At 47.3% G+C, this 21,575-nt stretch overlaps 1 protein-coding gene across 1 annotated transcript in view; it reads left to right on the top strand.

Annotated features, from left to right (window-relative positions):
* Positions 1-21,575, top strand: part of Dscam (DS cell adhesion molecule) — a 475,219-nt gene that overhangs the window by 66,202 nt on the left and 387,442 nt on the right. Inside the window, exons 2-3 of the mRNA XM_042687342.1 lie at positions 13,532-13,849; positions 17,942-18,088. Coding sequence (XP_042543276.1) covers positions 13,532-13,849; positions 17,942-18,088 — 465 coding nt within the window. The remainder of the gene's footprint in view (positions 1-13,531; positions 13,850-17,941; positions 18,089-21,575) is intronic.

The following is a 21,575-nucleotide window of genomic DNA, read 5'->3' as shown; positions in this document are numbered from 1 at the left end:
AGGATTACAGACTCGAGACACTGCACACAGATCTAGAACTCGGGAAAAGGAGATGCTTACTTGGGTAAGGCGCTGGGAACGGGGGCCTTGGATGGCTTTTCACCATCGCACGCTTGTGAGCACACACTGCTACGTGTGCTAGAGGGACGCTAAAGGCCTCTCACGCCGTTGTCTCCATAACCACGGCTGGAGCCAGGAAACCACCTGCGGTGCCCTAACCGGAGGAACCTTCATCTGTCAACACGGAAGTCTTCCTCAGTGGCACAGTTCACCGAGGAAGGAAAGCACCTATCAGTTTTGGCCCCTGGAGTCACACTGTCAGAGTCTGACCAGATGGTGATTTGCAGGACATTGCTTGACTTTTGTTCTTTGTAATTTTAGTTCCTCTTATTTAAACCGTCAGTAAGGATTATTTGGTGACCATGATGATGAGACTGATGAAACTGGTATTAATTATCATGGCGGGGAGCGATGATGATGGTATTAATTTCATGGCGGGGAGCAATGATGATGGTATTAATTTCATGGCAGGGAGCGATGATGGTGTTGGTCATGATGTGGCAGTGAAGACGATGTTTGTGATGGTGATGGTACCAGGAGGACAGTCGCCCTGAGGCGGCGGTTGGTGAGGATGGTAGTGACGATGATGATGATGATGAAGGAGATGATCAGACTGATGGCGTGGCACTGATAACGGTGCCAATGGTGAGGAGGCTGAGGACGGCAATGGTTAAGTCAGAGGCAATGATGACGATAATGCTGTGATGACGGTAGGAAGACGATAATGGTGATGTCACTCACGGTCTCTCTGCTGTCTGCTGGATGCCTACAACCTTGGGCTCCACCCCTGCCCAACTGACCCTGGTGGCCTAGAGCGGGGCCAGCCCTCTAGAACATTCTGTTGGTGCTTCAGTTTTTGGGCGACACCAGGCAGGGACCACTGACAGCCCCCAGGGGCAGGAAGCAGTGTTCCTCATTGGGCCAGGGAAGGGCTCCACCTACCAACGCCATCCCAAGTCACTTCCTTCCGCCTGCCCTCCCACAGGAAGTGGACTTCTATTAGCTTCAGTGGCTGAAATTTGGGGGTTAATTTGTCATAGCGGCTATCGTTTTCCTAACTAAATGTTGCAATCACTGAGCCTCTTGTTGTGGAGAAGAGGGGTCTAAAATAAAGAGGATTCAGACCAGCCCTGGGGTGATGTGGCCCTGTGGGGAATGAGGCATCTCAGATGCTTGGAACCCATGAGGAGAGAGGCAAGGCCCTCAGATGGGGAGGGCGACCCATGCATTCTCTTTCCACGAGTCTCAGCTGGGGAATGGATGCTGGTAGGTAGCGATGATAGTCTTCCTCAACTGAGCCCCAGAACAGGGTGACGCAGCGCTCCTCACCTCCCTCCCCACTGTCCCTGATGCCAGCAGAGAGCAACGGGGCTGAGGGACAGGAGACCTGCTCCTTCCCTCCCGGCTGAGTTCCTGGGTTGGGGAAGGTCAGAGTCTACAGGGTCTTCCTGGCCTGGCCTCTCCTTGTTTTGTGGTTTGCTTTGTTTTGTGTGTGCTAGTTCTGGGGCTTGAACTCAGGACCTGCACCCCTTCCAGCTTTTTTGAGTAGTTCATTAGAGATAAGGGTCTCACCAGAACTTTCCTGCCTGGGCTGGCTTTGAACCATGATCCTCAGACCTCAGCCTCCTGAGTAGCTGGGATGACAGGTGTGAGCCACCAGTACCCAGCTGCTGTCTGGTTTGTCCTGTGTAGTAAAGAATGTTCATCAGCAGCCCCGCCCTACTCGTGAGATACCCTGGAAGCCCCTGTCTGCTAGGTGGATGGTTACTGAGATGTTCAGCCATGGCCGAGCATTTCCTACCGATCTGCTTCAGGTAGAGAAAGACTTCTGCAATGTAAGGCCTTTCCCCCATTGTCCCCCCAAATAAAGAAAGACTCGGAGTAGGAAACTGCAGTCCTTCTGCTCCCACCTCCCTTCTTGCGCTCTGGTACCTGTGAAGTTCTGAGGAGAATGCAGCTGCCTGGCCTTGTGTTTCTCCTGTACGACGTGTGTGTGTGTGTGTGTGTGTGTGTGTGTGTGTGTGTGTGTGTGTGTGTGTGTGTGTGTGTGTGTGTGTGTGTCTGCACCCTTCGAGTGCCTGGCACCATTTTTCCAATCACTTGGACTTTCTTTGTGTCTGGCAGGAAGGTGGCAATTTCAGAGAAAATTTCTCACACATTGGAAGGAAAAAAAATAGATGTGGATATTTTCTTCTTCCATGAATGTTTAAGCAGTCACGACAATTCTCTCAAGTCATGTTTCATATTCATAGAGCCGCTGTGCAGCACAAAAAGCAGGGAGCCTCTGCCAGATGCAGATGGCTCTCTTCTGTGATTGTAGATACCTAGAGTCTGAGAATAGGAGGATCATGGTTTGAGGCCAACCCGGGTAGAAAAGTTCTTGAAACTCCTTTGCACCACACAGCTGGGCATAGTGACAGTATCTCTCATCTTGAGGTAAATATAGGGCTGAGGATTGTATTTCTAAGACCTCCTATCATGGAGGAAAGCATTATACAATAGTGCACACCTGCCACCCCAGCAGTGACGGACAGCTTAAAATAGGTGGATTGCTGTTTAGGAGCATATCCTGGCAGGAGGTGAAGCCCTATCTCAGGAACAGCTAGGGGATATCATGAGTTGAGTAAGGTGTGGCTCGGTGGGAGAGCGCACCCATCCCTCCCCCGCCACCCCCCCCCCCCCGCCCCGGGAGCACGAAGCCCAGTTCAAACTCCAGTTCTGCCAAAAAAAAAGACAAGACAAAAGCAGAGGTGAGTGTTGAGAAGCAGAAGTGGTTGCCGTATGGGTGGAGCTGGCTTCCAGCCCGGGACCAGCACAGAGGATCCTTAACTAGAGACAGTCACCCATTGCCCCTTCCGCGTATTCCAGGATCCTCTCAAGAAGTGTTCTGCTGTTTTTTTTTTTTTTTTTAAATGCATCATTCTCATACTTTTCTTTGATCCAAGCTATAATCTTCTGGTTTTATGATACATGTAGCTAATTAAGACTAGTTTGGGGGCAAAGAGTCACTGATTTTGCAAAGCATGTTCACTTGGCATTTTCTCAGTAATTGTATCAGCTATTTTAGGAATGAGAGCTGACGTGTAATTAATTCAGGGACCCTTATTCACAGCAGTCAGGAGAGCACCCTCCAAGGGGAGAGAGTCAGAGAAGAATCAATATATCTATGCTAACGCAGAGAAATATGTATCATCTTAATTATCCCATGTTTCTTCCTAAAGGAGGTGTGAGAACCTAGACATTGTCAAATCATTGTCATTGTCACCCTTGGCCTTACAGGCCCAGCTTCCCCTGGGCAACACCCTCGATTCCTTCCGTGTTGGCAGTTCTAAGGGTTAGAGCACCCTTGCTTAAAGGGTGCAGCATCTCCTCCTTCCACTTCTTTCTTTGGGCCCTGGGGCTGCCGAAAGCCTTCTGTCCTATCCAGCGCAGAAGAGTCCAAGAATTCTCCCATCAAAAGTGTCCCAGGTTGTATGAGGCCTGGTTTCCATATACATTCTGAAGTCCTGGGGGTTAGGGCTTTAGCAGAATCAATTCTCTGAATTCCAAATTCTCTGAATTTGGGAGAGACAGTTCAGTCCCTAACAGAAGGAAACCAAGGAAGTTTTATGAAATGTGTTATTATGATAATGATACTTCCGCCACCTCCAATACACAACTGCAACCCTGCTGACTTAGAGTCTGGATCATCTGGAGTTAGGTTCTGGTTCCTGCAGCATCATCCTCTCCTGCGCTCCTGCGCTCTCTGTTGCCAAGGCAACCATCTTGTAGCATCACATCTGACTGTCTTTACAGGGAGACAGCCATCCAGGGCTGGACCACATGCTCAGTTGGTAGTCTTGGGGTGTCTTTGATGGACTAAATTGGTTACTTCCTCCTTAAAATATCATCTTAAATTAGAACTATTCGGTCTTTACCAAAAAGATGTGATTTAAAAAAAATATCAAACTCTGGCAAAAATACGATGTCTCATCCATAGCATTGTCTTCATATTTCCTCCTGGAAATGGGTGATTCTGGAAATGCATGAGTCTCGGCTACAGTCATAACTTTCGGGCATGACAGCTCAATCTGGTTTCTGGAAGCCATCACGAAGGGGATATCTTAAAAGTCTTCTCCTTTAGATTTAAGCATGCGCTGCCAAACATCCAGCCACCTAACTCTACGCCAGCCTTCTGAAACAGATATGCCTCCGGGATATTTCTCCAAATGAAGTGTCAAGTCCAAATCAAGTCAAATTTCCCAGGTGGGAGAATGGACTCTATTGTATGACTTCCTCTGGTGCCCTGGGGGTGGGCATGAGGGGAAACCTGGCTCAGGACACAGCCGGCTCTGGTGGATTTGCTCCATGGGGGAAAGCCCCAGATAGCTGCAGGGCCTCTGTTAGGTACAGCCCAAACCTCACAAGTCACAGGGCCCAGGGCTATTCCTGATGTGCCTAGTTGCCTAGAGAATGTTCGAGATCCAATCTGTTAGGAATGCTTACTCTAACAAGGAGGATGTGATTCTTCTCTCTCTAAAGAAGTTTCTGTGACTCAGCGAATCCATGCTTCTGTGACAAGCAAACTGTCATCACTAATGACTTCCAGCTGATACTTTGTCCCCGAGGGGAACTTGTGAGTGAGTGTAGTCATCAATTAGCATGAATGCCACAATGCCCTTGAACTCGCCGCATTTTCATCGCAGGTTCAGGTTTAGGGGATGTCTGTAGAGGAAGCCACTCTGAAAATCATGTTTTCTGGCTTGGTAGTTTCCATCCTCAATCAAATGTAAACAAATTCTGAGAAGTACGCAGAAGTAGGGGATGAGGACATTTAAGAACAAAAAGACACCGGGAGTAAATGCTGCCACCAAAGATATTTCACGGTAGTATCTGCTTGAGTTTGCCCTGAGTGAGGACAGGTTGTTGAACCCATGCCTATCCACAGGTAAGAGATTCCATATATAAGGCTTTAGAATGAGCACTGAGGAACATAGGGCATAGCAGCCACGCCCCTTTTATGCAACCCTGACATCTTTATTCTGCAACAATGGGGAAATGGTAACCCCTGGTGGGTAAGGTTGGACATTGAAGGGCTTGGACACAGACTTCTGCCTCTCCTTCCCGAGGCCGGAGCGCAGGACTTACTCCTCATTTACAGAGTCTGAGTCAAAAAGTAGTCATTTGCTTCATCGGCCACCTAGACCCAAATCCCACCTCCATTCTTCCCGAAAGAAGTAACCATTCCTGTCATTTTCCAACTCTAATATAGAAAGAGCGATGCTAGTTATCCATAAGGGGTGCTTGGAGAGCTAATGTTAGGTTGTTCTGTGCAGAATACTTAGCATAATCTTGGCACACAATGCATATTTAATAAACACTAGCTCTTCAGCCATGCCAAAACCCAAAGTGATAGAGCAGCCTTAACCTACATTTTCAGACATTGTGCAGAATTGTGATTTAAGGTTCTCATAAGAAGATGTGCTTGGCTAGGTACACAGAGTATTTCTTCGAGCTCATTCCAAAGCCTTATAAAGCTTAATAATGCACTTGGTGATACTTTCTTGGTGGAAATGAAGCTAGCTAACCATATAAGTAGAGATTAAAGTAATGTCACAACTATCTGTATGCCTCTCATTTGCCTTTGTGCATGGAAAATCTGGCATAAGCAGGTCCCTTACTTTCCATGGCCCTGGGACCTCTTCCACCACAGAACCTAGAAGCAAACACCCAGGATTCTCAATGAGATACAAGTAAAGTTCCATATAAATGCATGGGCATTGGGAGACCGATGGCCACACATTCTATGTCACTGAGAATTATTTATTTGTCATTGAATTTAGTCTAACAGTTGTGTAGCAGAGAAGTATGGATTGAAATTCTTGTATATAATAAGAAAATTCTAACATATGTTTAAGGGGATAAAAATCTACCCCTCCAAGATCTACTATTTAAGAACTAAAATTTGGGGGTGCGCAATAAGCCTGTTGCAGTTCACTGCAAAGGCCCCGGTGCTGCGGGCGGCCCCATTCCGGTGGTGGAGGAGATGGAGACATAACCAGGACAGCCTCAGGGAAGAGGCCCCAGCCAACAGGAGAGGAAAGGACAGGGTAAGGACGGCCAGCTGGCTGGAGTGGAGAGCAGAGGCAGGGGAGTAAAGGTGGCATACAAACCCAGCAGCGGGGAAGACCTGGCTTTTCCCTGCAGGGGAGGCAGAAGCAGCCCGACCTGCCTGGCAGGAGGGACTGGGGTGTGGGTGGGGAGAAAGGTGGAGGCAGAGGGGTTGACTGACCTCCACTGTGCTGATCAGAGCCAGGCCACTGTGGCTGGGACCAGAGAGGTGGTGGAGGGAGAGTGAGTGGCAGGCTCTTGGGGTATTTTGAGATAGCATCAGCTCATAGATTCCCGGATACAGAGACTTTCAGGTGTGCAGAAGGCAGGACATCGGGGAAGAAAGGCCCCCTTAACGGGGTTAAAGAACCATTAAAATCATATGTTTTTGACTCTTAAGAAAACTTGGGGATTTTATGGAGACGATGGTTTTGCATGTTCTACGTATCTCTTTCTCCAATGTCGACCAATTGGGCAAGACCCAGATACAGAGTGGGAAGGGCAGAGGGCTTCTTGGATGTGAAGAAAATTAGGAGGAAGTGGAACAGAAGAGGTGGACAAAGATGTTACCAGAAGTTCCACTCCATGAAATGCTGTGCATTCGCGGTGCAGCCGCTGGTGGAGGTGGGATTTCTCCATCCGCATCTCCTCACACCACCAGGCAGGTACAGGGTGGGAACCAGCCTCCATGGTCCAAGTCTCTGATCAGGGAACTTGATGTTTTGGGGTCAAAGCTTCCCATGGTTTTCTAAGTCTTCACTTTTATTGAGGGATCATTGGCTTATCATAAACCCAGTTCAGAAGTGTAATTCAATGACTTTAGTTCACTAAAAAAAATGTCCATTTTTTAACAGGGCTGGCTTGTACCCTTCAGCTCTTACTGTTTGACCTACTCAACCTGACCCCAAACCTCAGTAAATCAATGATCTACTTTCTTTCTCCCTAATTTCCCTCTTCGGGGTATGTCCTATGGATAGAATCATCCGGCATGTGTTTCTTTTTCTAGCTTCCTTTAGCATAACACCAGCCAGGGCCATCTAATTGTACTACATCCCTCTGCTTTGCTCAGTAGTATTTCATTGCATGAATGAACTCCATTTTGTCAATCTCTTCTCCCGCTGTGGGCACGTGGCTTGTGTTCATATCTGGCTATTACAAATCATGCAGCTTGAAGCATGTGTAGACATGTTTTTGCATTTTTTTTTTTGTCAAGGGGCTAGAACTCTGGGCCTGGGCACTGTCCCTCAGCTCTTCAGCTCGAGGCTAGCGCTCTACCACTTGAGCCACAGCGCTACTTCCTGTAGATATGTTTTTGTGTGAACAAGTGTCTTCCGTTTTCTTGGCTGTGTGCCTAGTGGCAAGACTGCACTGTTTCCTCTAGGATGACGGCGTGCCTCGGCCGTCATCTGATTTCCAAAGGAAATCAGACTCTGTGCTGCTGGCCCTGAAAGGAGAGATCCCAGAGTGCAGAGACGCGCTCGGCCGGATCACTGGTGTGCTCCAGGATCTTCACAGGCAGGGCCAGACACTTCTCAGGTACAGAGCGAGCTATTTATAGGGGAAGAATGAGTGCATGGCTGTAACTACCTCTCCCGGGTCGTTTTCCACTCTCAGCTATGTTCTAAAGCTGCAGTCACCGCAGCCTTCGCCCTCTCCACCTTGATGACCACAACTCAATGTTGTCCTACTTTTCTTTTTGCCCAGAGTGTTGTACTCGATCCTGTGGGTAGTTTTCCTGTCTTCTCTGGGCTGGGTAACTTTATCACTCAAGTTCCTGTAGCATTCTGGAAGACTTTCGAGGACCCACCGTTTAAATTTTGAATTAGAATTCATTAGAATCAGAATGAGAATTCTCCCCCACTTGACCAGAGTACCCTCAGACCGAAATGAACTGGAGGACAATGCATTCCAAGGCCTTACCCAATGCGTGGTACACAGCAAGTGCTCAATAAAGGCTTCAGGAGGGAAATGGCAGTCATTGCTGGCTATGAAATTCTTTCACATGGTTTAATCCAGCTATCTCTGAGTGTTGAGGCATGGTACCATGCAGACTTGTCTATTTCCACATTGGTCATAGTCCCTGGAGGTGTGGTTGGGTCATCTGTTCTAAGAATCTGAGGTATCCAGAAGTCTGCACTGGATGGAACAATCTTTCAAAAGCCTTTCTTCTGGTTGTGAGGCGTTGGTACCCCAGGATTTCGTTCTGTGGGTCTCATGTGACATCATGTTCAATGTTTCACTGAACTTTCTGTTAAGGTGGCCCTTCAAGGTGGCCCAAGACCTTTGCTGGAAGGGGCATGAGTCACACTGCAGCATGCAGGGTGACTGCTTAGCAGCTGGCTGATCCCGTGGATGGAAGAAACAACAGCTCAGATTCCCTTTTGCCCGTAGCTCTCTGATGTGTATCTGAGAGAATGAGTTTATGTTTTATTACATAGGCCCGTGGTGTGAACTAGAAAGAGAAATGTGGAATGCCTTGGAAATATAAAGAGAAGTGACAGCAATCCCCTATAGGTTACTTATCTCTTTAGTAGGATTAAACATTTATTTATCATTTTTCCTGCAGTCATTTTCATGATTTCACAAGCGGGCTCCTGGAATAAATGTTGCACATTTAGTCAAACCGCATTTCTTACATAGCTCCTCATTTTTAAAGATGCTTCCATTCTTGTCAAGGCTACTTTTAGGAGAGACCAGGCTAAACTCACATAGAACTAAGTTTTTATTTGGTTCAAAATTACTCACAATTGAGTTGGCAGAAGAGGACTGTAAAAAAATAAAAATCCCAGAAGTCTTTGTGGAATCAATTAGCATTGAAGAATGACAGTTACCTCATCCCTAACAATATGTTTGAGGGTAATGTCAGATTCTTAGAAAGCTGGAATGTAAAATTATAGTGCTACTATCAGCGTCTTTTATTTGAGTTGAAAATTACAATATTGAACTCTTAAACTCTGTTCTGATCAGAACTGATTTCTTAGTTGGCAATAATTTTCCTATTATAACTTAAGAAGCTTTGCTAAAGACTGTAATATTTGAGAAAGAAAACTACAAAACAATTACTACCTGATGAACACCTTCCTCTCTCTTCTCTTTGGAGACGGTCTGTCACATTTATGAGGTGGATTTTTTTCTCCATCATCTTTGAATGAATGGTAGATTCTCTCCTTCCTGGCTCAACCATAGTCAGCCATGGCCTTGGTGGTCAAACCCTTGGTCATTCCCAGAGATGGGACCAAAAGAAGGAAGATGGATGCTCATGCACATAGCTTGCCCCAAACTTGGCTTTCCACACAAAAAGCAACCATACTATGACACACATAAGTTAAGGAAAAAGTATCTATTCTGTGTGTCTTTGGAGAATGCAACCTATATGACTTGTTAAATATCACAGAAGATGGAATAAACGAAAATAGAAGGAATGTGAAGGACCCTCTAGTCTTCGGACAAATGCCTTCTCTCTGTCTCCACCCCTACTCTACTTGAAACTAGGCTGAGTGTCTAAATGGCTGGTCACGTGACCATTCAGTTGCTGCACGGGAGGCAGTGAAGACCTGAGTGAGCTCAGCCTGCTGCCTCACTTCTGCTCTATAATTGTGTGACATCTTTCCCGTGGAGGTTTTCATCCTCTAGACTGAGGTAGGAGGCCACAGCCCACCCCGTCTCCACCCCAACCTCCTATTAAACATACGTCTGAAGTTGGGAAACAATGAAGTTACCGAGTGTGCGGTGTGTGGGCGGTGTCTCTCCTTGGTTTCCGTGAAGGGCTCAGCTTCTTGGTTTCATGGAGTCAAAGCCAACATTCCCTATGGAACCCAGAGCAGGTTCCTTGGCATAGCTGGATCTGGCCATGTCTCAGTCACCTACTGCCGTATGTCCCGACAAACTTGTTATCCTTCCTGTCCTACCTGGCTCCATTGGTGGTACCTCTGCCCAATGGAGTGGCTCAGTCCTTCCCGAGACTGTGGTGTGTCATCAGCCAGGATCCTGGCACAGACCTGGGCCTGTGGGAAAGCCAGGATCCTCACGCAGACCCGGGCCTGCGGGAAAGTCCTCCGTCACAGGCACGGCTGAGCCAGGAATGCCCAGATGGACGGTAGGATTGGCCCTTTCTTCCATTAAGGAATAAGCAGGCCTATCAGGGCTCCGTCCTGCTGTGGGGAATCGGTGCTGTGCAGCTTGCACGGGCACGCAGGGCTCCTAGTGGTGTGAAGGGAGCCTGGGTTCTCGCCTCGCCCCTCTGAGCCAGCGCCTCCGTGCGAGTTTTCATCCACTCCGCCGTCCTGCCCCGGCTTCCAGCAATGGTCCGTTCCCCGGCTAGGGGGGTAACGCTCAAACCGCAAATTGTACAAAATAGAAATCTTACAAAAGTAACAATATCCTTGACCTTTTGCCCAACAATGCATGATGGGAAAGATGGATACAGGAAGTCAGTGGATTCACAAATGGACGTTTAGGAAACACTGCAGTGTGCGTTGATAAAGCGTTAAGCCCATCCGGCACAGATGCCGGATAGCAGTGGGGGATATGTTCTGAGAAATGCACTGTTGGGTGAATCCCTCGTCGTGGGCCTATCCTGGAGGGAGGACATCGCGAGTGGCATCTTTACACACCCCCAAGAAAAGTGCAAATGTGGTTCAACAGTAGAGTGCCAACCTCAAGCAGAAAAGCCAAGCAAGAGCTCAAGGCCCTGAGTTCAAGGCCCAGTGCCAGTGTCCACAGACACACAGATACATACAAACACACAGACACACAAACACACACATACACACATACACACAGGCACACACAGACACATAGACACACACAGACACACAGACACCCACGGAAACACAGGATGCACGAGGCTGCTGTCAACACAACACAGAACACTGTCTACAGTAAACCTTTTTCAGATAAGAATGTGCTCTAAAGTGGTCATAAAATTGCATATAGTAAATGCATAAACTGGCAACATAGTGGTTTATTGCCATCAATGATATTGTGAGCCATGTGTTCCATTTGTGTGGCTGGCAGGGTATAGCTCTCTTACAACACACATTGTGAACACCCATACGGAAGCCCTGCATCCAGCTGCCCCCTTAGGAGGTCTGCGATGCCACGAGATGGTAGGAGTGCTTCATTGTCCAAAACACCTTGTGTTGTATCGTGGAAATGTTCATTTGTAAGACAGATGATAAACCAAGAGATCCCCAGAAATTCACAGCCTGCAAGTCTCAGCTGCATCGTGACGTGAGTCAATGTAGGAACTGCTTCCAAAGCCCTCCCACACCCAGTGACCTCTCGGGTTTAGTTGTGCCATATTTTTAGTTGCATTTTTAGTTTCTTGTGCTCTGGTATGGAATGACATCGGATCTTAGTTGGCTCCATTTTAATTTTACTTATTATTAAAAAATATGAGAGTTTGGCTCACCCCGTCATTTCAGCTACTATGGAGGCTGAGAATTGAAGGATCAGAGTTTGAGGCCAGCCTGGGCAGCTCCTGTCGCAGTCTATAGCTGGACGCCACACGTGTGCCTGTTAAACTGGGTGGGAGGCTGAGATTGGGTGGCTCTCTATGCAAGGCCAGGCCAGGCACAGAGCCTGTGAGATGCTATCTCCACGGGGGGAGCTGGTGACGTGGTCCGGCCCTGCGATCTGGGAAGGGTGGGATGTCCACACACTGGCAGTTGTGGTTAGGGCCATGCCCAGGCAGGAAGTGAGAGCCGATCCTAAGCCTAGACGGTGAAAACGAGGCCTGGAGGCCTACCTCCGTGCTAGCGCAAGCGTGAGGCCACATTAGCACTAAGAAGAATAAAGAGAGAATACGTGCCCGCCGAGGGTGACACGGAGGGGTGTTGTGTTCAGAAAGCTGCTGGGGCTGTGTCGTCAGGAGACACAGCAGGAAGGAAGTGAGAAGGGCGGGAGGGAGGGAGGAGACAGGGTCCCAGCCGATGTCCTTCACAGGCCTTAACAGGAAGGCCCTAGTCTCCAGACACGCCTGTGGACCCTCATTTCTTGGACAAGGTCATTCCCTGTGGCTGGAGCTGTGGGGCTGACTCCCAGTGTGGAGCTTAGCTGAAGATACTTCTAGCTGCAGAGGTGTGGTGTGTGTATGTATGCATGAGTGTGAGTGTATGCGTGCATGCATAGGAGGGCATTGCTCTACCAGGGAATCTGGAGAGAGCGCGGTGCTCTGAGTTTGGTCACCCCTGTGCTGTCAGCCTGGCTACAGGGCGACGTTCGGCTGCTAGCTGTCTGGGCCAATCCCCACTCTCACACTCACTAAGAAGTTTCAATGTTTACTCCAGATCCAGTCTCATGATCTTTGAATGGCATAGATGTTTTCAGCCCTACTTACCAACCCAAGTTGAATACATACAAATGGATGGGCAGGTGCATCTTATGACACAGACATTACAGCAACCTCACCACACTCCAGGAGTGTTTGCTGTTGTTTTATTTGTAGGAATGCAAACAGAAACACATTTAAATTTTAAAAAGATCAGAGGAAAGTAGTTTAACAGGTACTAATATATGAACACACACACACACACACACACACACACACACACAGCATCAACAAATGAAGCAGAATCTAAAACCAGAGCACATTTTGTGTGTGTGCACTCAAACACAGTGCAAGTCGCATGGGCATGTGTGGACCAGAAGAGGAAGTGTAAAGATCAATAGAATACGGTCAAAGAATATTATACTCCTGTGTGGAAATATCACGATGAAATGCTCTGCATTTACTTACCACTAGTGTGCTAATAAAAATGCGGGGAAAACACTCAGAAGCTAGCCTGGCAAGACTGAGTAATAACTTTGCCAAAATCACGTTATTTACTCTCAGCTGCCAACAGCAAATGCAATATGGGCTCAATGTTCTATTTTTATAATGACCCGTTGCCCTTTTCAAATGCTGTGCATATGGTTTTCCTTTTTTTTTTTTTTTTCGTAAACAGCGGTGAATTGCATCTGATACGTGTCTGTGTGCCGGGCAACCCGAGCTTCAGATCTCAGCCACCTCTCGGTGGATGGCTGCTGTTGCTGCCATTGCCCAATCTTGGTTGTGACACTCCTGGAAATAGCGTGAGACCAGACCCTGGCCTCTGTGAGCAGCAAACGATGTAAAATACAAAATTGATCTGTACCATGGGGGACCAAGAGGGGATAAGCTAACATGCTCTTCAGTTATCAAAAGTTCAGTTCTACAGAACTGACCAGTTTGTCCACACAGATAGGAAACTAGACCCCAGCCTCTCCGTGCTGAGTATCCTGAGCAACGTCCAGTTCTTTAGCTTGAGTTGAGCCTTGTGGTGACTGCTCGGGGCTGACCGAGCTGCAGGCAGAGTGTGTGACGTTCCCCTGACCGGCTGTTTCTGTTGTCTTCTTGCAGTTTTCACTGAAGAAGCTCACTCCAGCCTCTACTTTGTCAATGCATCTCTGCAAGAGGTAGTGTTTGCCAGTACCTCGGGGACGCTGGTGCCCTGCCCGGCCGCAGGCGTCCCTCCTGTGACTCTCAGATGGTACCTAGCCACGGGTGAGGAGATCTACGATGTCCCCGGCATCCGCCATGTCCACCCCAACGGCACTCTCCAAATCTTCCCCTTCCCTCCTTCGAGCTTCAGTACCTTAATCCACGATAATACTTACTATTGCACAGCTGAAAATCCTTCAGGGAAAATTAGAAGTCAGGATGTCCACATCAAGGCTGGTGAGTACGGCTTCCCCAAGCTTGGCGACCCTGGTGCCTATCTGTTCTCTGTGTCTCTGGTCATTTGTTCACTAGATTCCAAGGGGCTCATCATGTGGGAACTAAAGCTTGAACGTGGCTATTAAATTCTCCAGTTTATCCTAACCTTCTTATGTTGTCACTAACGGATGCTTGGACCCCCATTTTCTCTGGCTCACATCTGGTGTGGGTGTGTTTTCCCTTTTTCCTCCTTCCCTCCCTTCCGCTCCGCCATCTGAGAGGAAGTAGAAAGGAGGGGAAACGAAAGACAAATATTTGCATTCTCAGTGCAGACTGGAATAGAGAGAGAGCAGTCTCATTTGCTCGCCATGTTGTGGAAATATGTTCTTTTTAACAACATATTGTGACTTTAAGATCATCACTGCTAGGAGTCAACTGGGAAACGCAGCCTGAGATGCGCAGACATCAGAGGCTTTGTACACAGGACATATTGTGTCCTTCTGTAGATCCGACAAAGCCCTGCAAAACAAACCCCCAGCCAGACTCCTGTTAGCAAACAGCATTCTGATTATTTTTTTTTCAGCCTGCCACTGACACACTGGCGTAAAGTGGCACAATGGGAAGAAGAAAGGGCCTTGGGCTGGGGTCTCGTGCACCAGGTAGCTGGGGGAACTTTGCAATGACTGCTGCCACAGTGAGGAAGGTTTTGGAGAAGACACATCGTTGGGAGCACAAATGTGAGATTGTTCCCCAGCTCTTGCATACAATCTCTTTGATATAAGCAATCAAACATTAGACTGTGACTCACTCTGCCAGCTAGTCATTTTCTCAACGATATTTTGATCTCCGTGACACGCTCATGAATTCCAAAATCTGCACAAGAATGCACTTAAGAAAGACGGAGGAAGACTGGCTTTAATCAATGGAAATTTGATATGTCAAATCATTAAAATAAAGCAAATGAAGTTTGTATAGGGACCTCCATGCCTGACAAACACAGAGATACAGTGAATGCTTTTGACTTGGCAGACTGAGTGTTTTAATGATGTGTTACAAGAACGTATTTATAGTCTACAAAGCTCCACTTATACAGAAACCTGGAATTTCAGACAGCTCTATCTGTGTGAGATAATCCGTGATTTCCACCACCGGTTTCCTGTCAGACAAAGGCATCACATGCTCATGTCAGCTTTAACTGCCGTTTTTCCGGATTCCTCAGTGTATGTTGATTTGGCATGACACTGCAAGTTTGGTTGGGGGTGCAGAAGTTTCATCTATGTCTTGCATAGCTATGGGATTAAGATGTGTGTGTCTGTATCAGAAACCCTGTTAACTCTGGCTCGGGCCTGCACTGAGGGGTCTGCTTGAACATATACTGTGGACAATCACAATGCCCAAGGGCCACATAGTGCCTCTCATTTTGCTCATTCTGAACGTGTTAGAGTTGCCACATGGGTGTTGGATATCACCCCCGAGGCTTTGCTTTTGCTAAGCACTTGCTGGGACACTGAGCTACATTCCCAGCTCCACACCCATCTTTAGATGGTTTATTGGCTACTTGAACATCTGGTTTCACCTGTGTGCAGATGCTGGGCAGAACTGAATGGGCCTTCAGAAGACCAGATGGGGAGCACATGGACTTCCTCCTGAAAGCCAAGTGTAGGAGTGACAAGGTGACTGGCCCCATTTTTCTGCCATGTGTCTCTGGACAGAGGACACAAAATGGGTTTGCACAGCAATTCTGTTCATTCCACAGGTCAGGTGACCGAGATCCCCTTCCCTCTGAGGATAGGAAACAATGGAAAGCATGATTGGTAGAGTGATAATAACAAAATATTAAGAACGAGGATATGAGCTGAGCACCAGTGGCTCACACCTGTAATCCTAGCTACTCGGGAGGCTGAGATCTGAGGATTGCTGTTCAGAGCCAGCACAAGAAGGAAAGTCCATGAGACTCTTATCACGAATAAACTACCAATGAACTACTGCACAGAAATGGAGCTGTGGCTCAAGCAGTAGAGTGCTAGCTTTGAGCAGAGGAAGCTCCGGGCAGTGCCTAGGCCAGGAGTTCAAGACCCAGGACTGGCATACACACAAAAACGTGAACACATGTCAATACATTCAACAACCTAGATGAATAGAAATATTCTTGAGAAACACAAAACATGAACTCACCAAAGAAGTCATGGACACACTGAGAACTCTCACATCTATTATTTCATAGATAAATGTTTCCTAAAATGGCACCCCCCCTCCACTCTGAGTTCTAATAGACATTTAAGGAAGAAATAATAGAAAACAATCCTATATAGATTCTTCAGCATCAGAGGAGATCTGCATTACCCTGAAAGTAAGTGAAAATGAAGGCATTATCAGAGAGGGAAACCAGACAAATGTCCCTGTGGGTAGGGAAGCACCAGGGTGATATGGATGCATTGTAATTATGAACTGAATGGTAACTCTTTGTACAACGGCTTAAAGGTAATGAAGAAGAAGAACTCCCCCCTCAAAAAAACTCCAATGGATGCAAAAAATGAACAAATCTACTCGTGATAATATTCTCAGAAAACTGAGACGACAAGGGCAGATTTTCATTCCAATAGAAACAAGTAGAAAAATCCTGATACAGCACACCTCACAAACGGACACTGAAAGTGGAAATGTTCTCCTGTACTGCAAGGATCTTCAGCAATACTGTGTGTGTCTACCACTTCCACCATGCATTGAATTAGAGGCTGCAGCCAGAGCAATATGACAAGAAAAAGACATGAACTGTGTGCAGAATGGCTCAGGAGTCTGCCTATCTTATTTGTGGATGAGAATCATGAATGCAAAATGTCTGATGGAATCTGCAAGGCAGCTAGTGGAGCCAGTAACTAACTGAGAGTGTCGCAGTCGTGGTATTCAAGGTCAACACATGAGTGCAAATTATGGACAGAATACTCTTTAAAGAGTATCTAAAGAATACTCTTTATAACAGGAAAATACACATGGCGCTTATACAGTATTTGGGATTCAAAATCATCTAGAGGATGTATATAGGTGGACTTGCAATTATTGCTCTGTTTTGCTTAATTTTAATCTGTCTTTTTGAGACGAGCTCTCAATACGTTGCCCGGTCTGGTTTTGAACTCTGGGCTCAAGTGCATCTTTTGCCCCAGCCTCCCAAGTAGCTGGGGCTCCAGTCTGACACTATTGCTTTACGTGAGGGACTGGTGCACCCTTGGTGTCGGTCCTAGGATGAGCCCAGGCTGCCCGATGCAGATGGATGACAGTTCATCTAGTACTTCTTTTGTGCCAGGTGTTGTTAGAAGTCCTTAGGTGATTTTTTAAAAATGACTTACTACTCAAGTCAGGTGGGGAAGCAGGGTGGGAGTACTTCCCTTCTTCCTTTCTCTCTCATGGGATTCTGCCCTTATAGACAGCTGGAATCCACATTTGCTTAGGCCTCTGTCCCTGTGATAATGGATTCCCCTCTCTCTGGTGGTCCAGCCTTTCTCTCTCAATCTCTCTCTCTCTCTCTCCCCCCCCTCCCCTCCTGCCTCACGGCCCTTTCCTCTTTGCTTCTTCTACCCTCCAACACACTCACGTTCTCAGTTAGCTATGAGCAGTGTTAGTTGACTTGTCTCTTTGTGGCTTCTTTCCAATGTGAAACTTCAGCCTCAACCTCCCTAAGGGATTAGTGGTTTGCCTGCACAGGTGAGCAAACCTCCATCCTATCTGCATAATAATGGTGCTTCTGAGGTCAGACTCCTGGGAAACCCAACTTTATTTGAAAAAAATACCTGATGTAACAATCAAGGCGGGGCTCAAGTGGTTGAGAGCCTGTTTAGCAAGCACGAGGCCCTGAGTTCAAATCCCAGTACTGCAAGAATAAAGCCCCTTCTCCCTCATGTTGCCTTCAGGGGGTCTGGTGAAACATTTCAAATTATACGCTTTCCTGTAGCGCGGGGTTTAGTGTATTGCTCATAGTGAATGACTATGTGGGACAGATGAAAGACATGAAATGTGCTAAGATGTCATGCAGTTATCACGCTGTGCATGCGACTGGGAGGCGCTCGGCGTGAACCCTTGGCTCTGTGTCTTACCGAGGCTCCTTTTCCTGCCTTGCAGTTTTACGGGAGCCCTATACAGTCCGTGTGGAGGACCAGAAAACCATGAGAGGCAATGTTGCGGTCTTCAAGTGCATTATCCCCTCCTCGGTGGAGGCGTACATCACCGTTGTCTCATGGGAGAAAGATACCGTTTCACTTGTGTCAGGTAGGCTGCGCGTCTCCAGCGTGGGGGGTTTGGCCAGCTCCCCCCATGGCCGGCCCGCTCAGGTCTGTCTGTCTGTCTGTAGGATCCCTGGGGGGATGCTACGTGAGCAGGATGCCAGTGTGTGGATATTGGTTTGCCATGGCTCAGTTCCTCACACTCTGGTGCACTAGTAAATAGGTAAGGATGAGTTACTCCTACTCCGAGTGTAGCCGTTATGGTAGCCTGTTTGGGAAAATGGTGGTTTTATTTCTCCTTTTCCAAACAAGCAAGAAGGTGATATGTCTGCGAGACGCGTCGATGGTACAGGTGTGACTGATATTTAGAGATGAAAATGGGGGCCGTGGAAGCTTTAATTTTGTGAACTATGGCTCCTTTCAAATATATTCTGTTATGTCTTTGAACTTGGACTCAATATTCTAGTAAGCATATATATATTATATATGCATTATTTATAATATATATAGAGAGAGAGATAGGAAAGATATGCATGCATAGGAATAAGTTCTTGGTTTATATCTGGTTTCTAGAAATGACATGATGAACTATCTTCTAAGAAATTATGGTTCCTCTATTTCTAATGGTGTTTCCGTTGGCTTCTTGGTCTCTGCTGCTTACCTGGGAAATCTTGTGTGGGCACAACTCTCAGATTTCTCTTTGAATTATTCTCTTGAAAAATGGCACTTGGTATATTAAAGAATGTATTGTCTGCTTTTGGAGAAGAATTGTGATGAACCTAACCTGTGTTCCAATGTGTGTGATAAATAGTTGCTTTTCATGGCTTTGGCAATAATGGCTGTGTGTATGCACACACACACACACACACACACATTGTAGTGTAATTCTTAATCGGCACCAACATTTGGTGACCCTTTTTTTAAGGGGGTGGGTGTCAGTCATGAGGCTTGAACTCTGGGCCTGGGCGCTGTACCTCAGCTCTTCAGTCAAGGCTAGTGCTCTACCACTTGAGCCACAGCGCCACTTCTGGCTTTTCTGCTTATGTGGTGCTGAGGAATCGAACCCAGGGCCTCATGAATGCAAGGCAAGCACTCTACCACTGAGCCACCTTCCCAGCCCATTTGGTAACCCTTATAGAGCAGATTGGACTCACCCCTCAGAGAGACATATCTTTTTTTTTATTATTCTCAGATTATCCATTAGCTAGAGAGTCAAGGTTACTTTCTATCAAGGATGCATTTCAAATCCAATTCAATACTGAGATATTTTGTCCTTAAAGAAGTATAGGGTCTTTTAGCTTTCAGTTTTCCTTAGTATTGTCTATACAGTGAATGCACTAACCCTTATGCTTCAGTGGACAATAAATTCTTGCTGCTATGTTGATTAATGGTAATAATTTGTTAGCTTAGGGTATTGAAAATGTTAAAGTTTCAGAACAGAAACATGATTATAGTGATCAGCATAGAGATTACACTACCCATATGATTTGCTAATTCATGGTTTAATGTCTCCCCTCTTCAGGGGGCATTTCAGGTCTCCTCATGGCAGATGGAGAGATTGGATGGCATCATTTGGCTGAGCTCAGAGTTGGAGGGGAGGGACTTCCACGTTGGGGGCGGGGCAGTGTGGGAGGGCGGGCACTTGGGGCAGTGTTTGCAGTGTCCACATTCAAGGGACTAGGTGATGGGTATTTGGCCACATGTCACACGGCCCCCGCTTCAAGGTTTTCGTGTCTGCCCCAGCAGGGGAGCAGAGCATGGGCAGCTGACAAACTTCCCCGCAGTGCTGCATTGAGAAGAACTCACATCATCTCTGGTCTGACTTAACTTCACAGAGCATGTCACGTGGCCACACGTGAACTCAGTCAGGTTTGGGCCTGAAAAGAGGCCTGGACATCAGAACGAGAGACAGAAATCCTCCATCCCTGTGTGACCTTTATTCTTACTTTCTATAATCCGTAACACAATGTGGAGACCCTTAGGCTTTCTAGATGTTTCCAGTAAGTACTATATTCATGTGTAGGTTTCACCTTTTGGTGGTGATTAGATTTCTTTTTCTTCCAGAGTGAGCCTAGTGGAATGAAAAGGGAATTCTAGGGGGAGGGTGCTGGTCTGTGGGCATACCATATGGACCTTGCTTATAGACCCCGATCCTCTTCTCCTCCCTGCCCTGACTCGTGACTCTTGGTGGCATTGGGAGGCCACAGTATGACCCATGGCTTTTCTTGTCCCAAATGTAGCCCCCGAGTTTTGCTCTTGAAGAGTCCATCAGTAAGCAACTTTTATTTGTGTATAAGCCATTGAGTGATGGGGGTGGGGGGCGTGCCAGGGCGTAGACTCAGCTCAGTCTGAGTCTAACAGAAGTTTAAGGAAACACGACCTTGCAGATGACAAGAGACTTCCAAAGCTAAGCTGGGATGTCTAATCGGAAGTTGAGTGCCAGCCTTCATAATGAGACTGGCTCGTATTGCTCATGGGTACAGCAGGCCCAGTGCTTAGGTAGTAAGCCTGGAAGGGACAGTGGCTGTGGTTTGGTACTAACGCGTGTCCAATGTGCCCAGTACGTGAAGGCAATCACAAAGTCCCTGCCAGTGACAAAATGAATGGGATGGTTCAGTGGAGAAGAGCCTAGCGTGGGGCATGTGGTAAGCCCGAGGCTGGCTGGGCTGGCTGTGGGATCCTGGGCTGAGACTCTGTCTTCTCAACTGGGGAGGAGGGGGATGGGGGGAGAGGGAGAGAGGGGGACCCCAGACAGAGGGGCTTTTTCTGAATGACTACTGAGCTCCAGGAAAAATAATGTCCCAAAGTCTACATGCACAGAAGATGATCTGCAAGAGGTCAAGTTGCTTCTGCTTTTCCCGTAAAACTGATACCCCCAGCAACTGTTGTCTGACGAGTTTAAATCCACACACAATGTGGTCAACACACATTTACCCCAACCTGGACAGTGCTGCCTGTGAATCGGGCTGAGAAATCTGTCCCAGGAAGCCGCTCTCCTGCTTGGAGCAGCTCACTGGTAGCCACAGCCTCTCCCTGTAGAAGGACACGTGTTGGACTCGAATGGACCATGAGAAAACAGCTGTGCGAGTTCACATTGTGTGCGTGGCAGGGGGAGGCTGCAAAGGGGGCCGGGTTCTGGCTGACAGCTGGGGTCTGTTAGCCCAGGCCGTGGCTCCTGCTCAGGCCCCTGGCTGTGGTCTGCTCTGATGGGTATCACTCAAGTAGCTGGGATGCTCAGTCTTAGGGACCTGCAAACCACAGAAGAAAGCGTTCCTTTTGGTAGGTGAAATTTACCTTCGTGCAAACCCACAGGCCAAGGGCTCCTTGGAAATGCTAGCTAATGTAAATGAATATCATCTCCAAATTTTTCCTTCCTTCCTTCCTTCCTTCCTTCCTTCCTTCCTTCCTTCCTTCCTTCCTTCCTTCCTTCCATCTTTGTGCAAGGGCTTTAACTTGTAGCCTCATGCTCTCACTTAGCTTTTGGTTTAGGGCTGGTGCTGTATCACATGAGCCATACCAATACTTGCAGTTTT

Source organism: Dipodomys spectabilis, unplaced genomic scaffold (genome assembly GCF_019054845.1).
Source record: "Dipodomys spectabilis isolate Male_0828 unplaced genomic scaffold, ASM1905484v1 ptg000107l, whole genome shotgun sequence".
NCBI classification, from domain to species: Eukaryota; Metazoa; Chordata; class Mammalia; order Rodentia; family Heteromyidae; genus Dipodomys; species Dipodomys spectabilis.
This window is presented reverse-complemented; position numbering and strand designations above follow the sequence as displayed.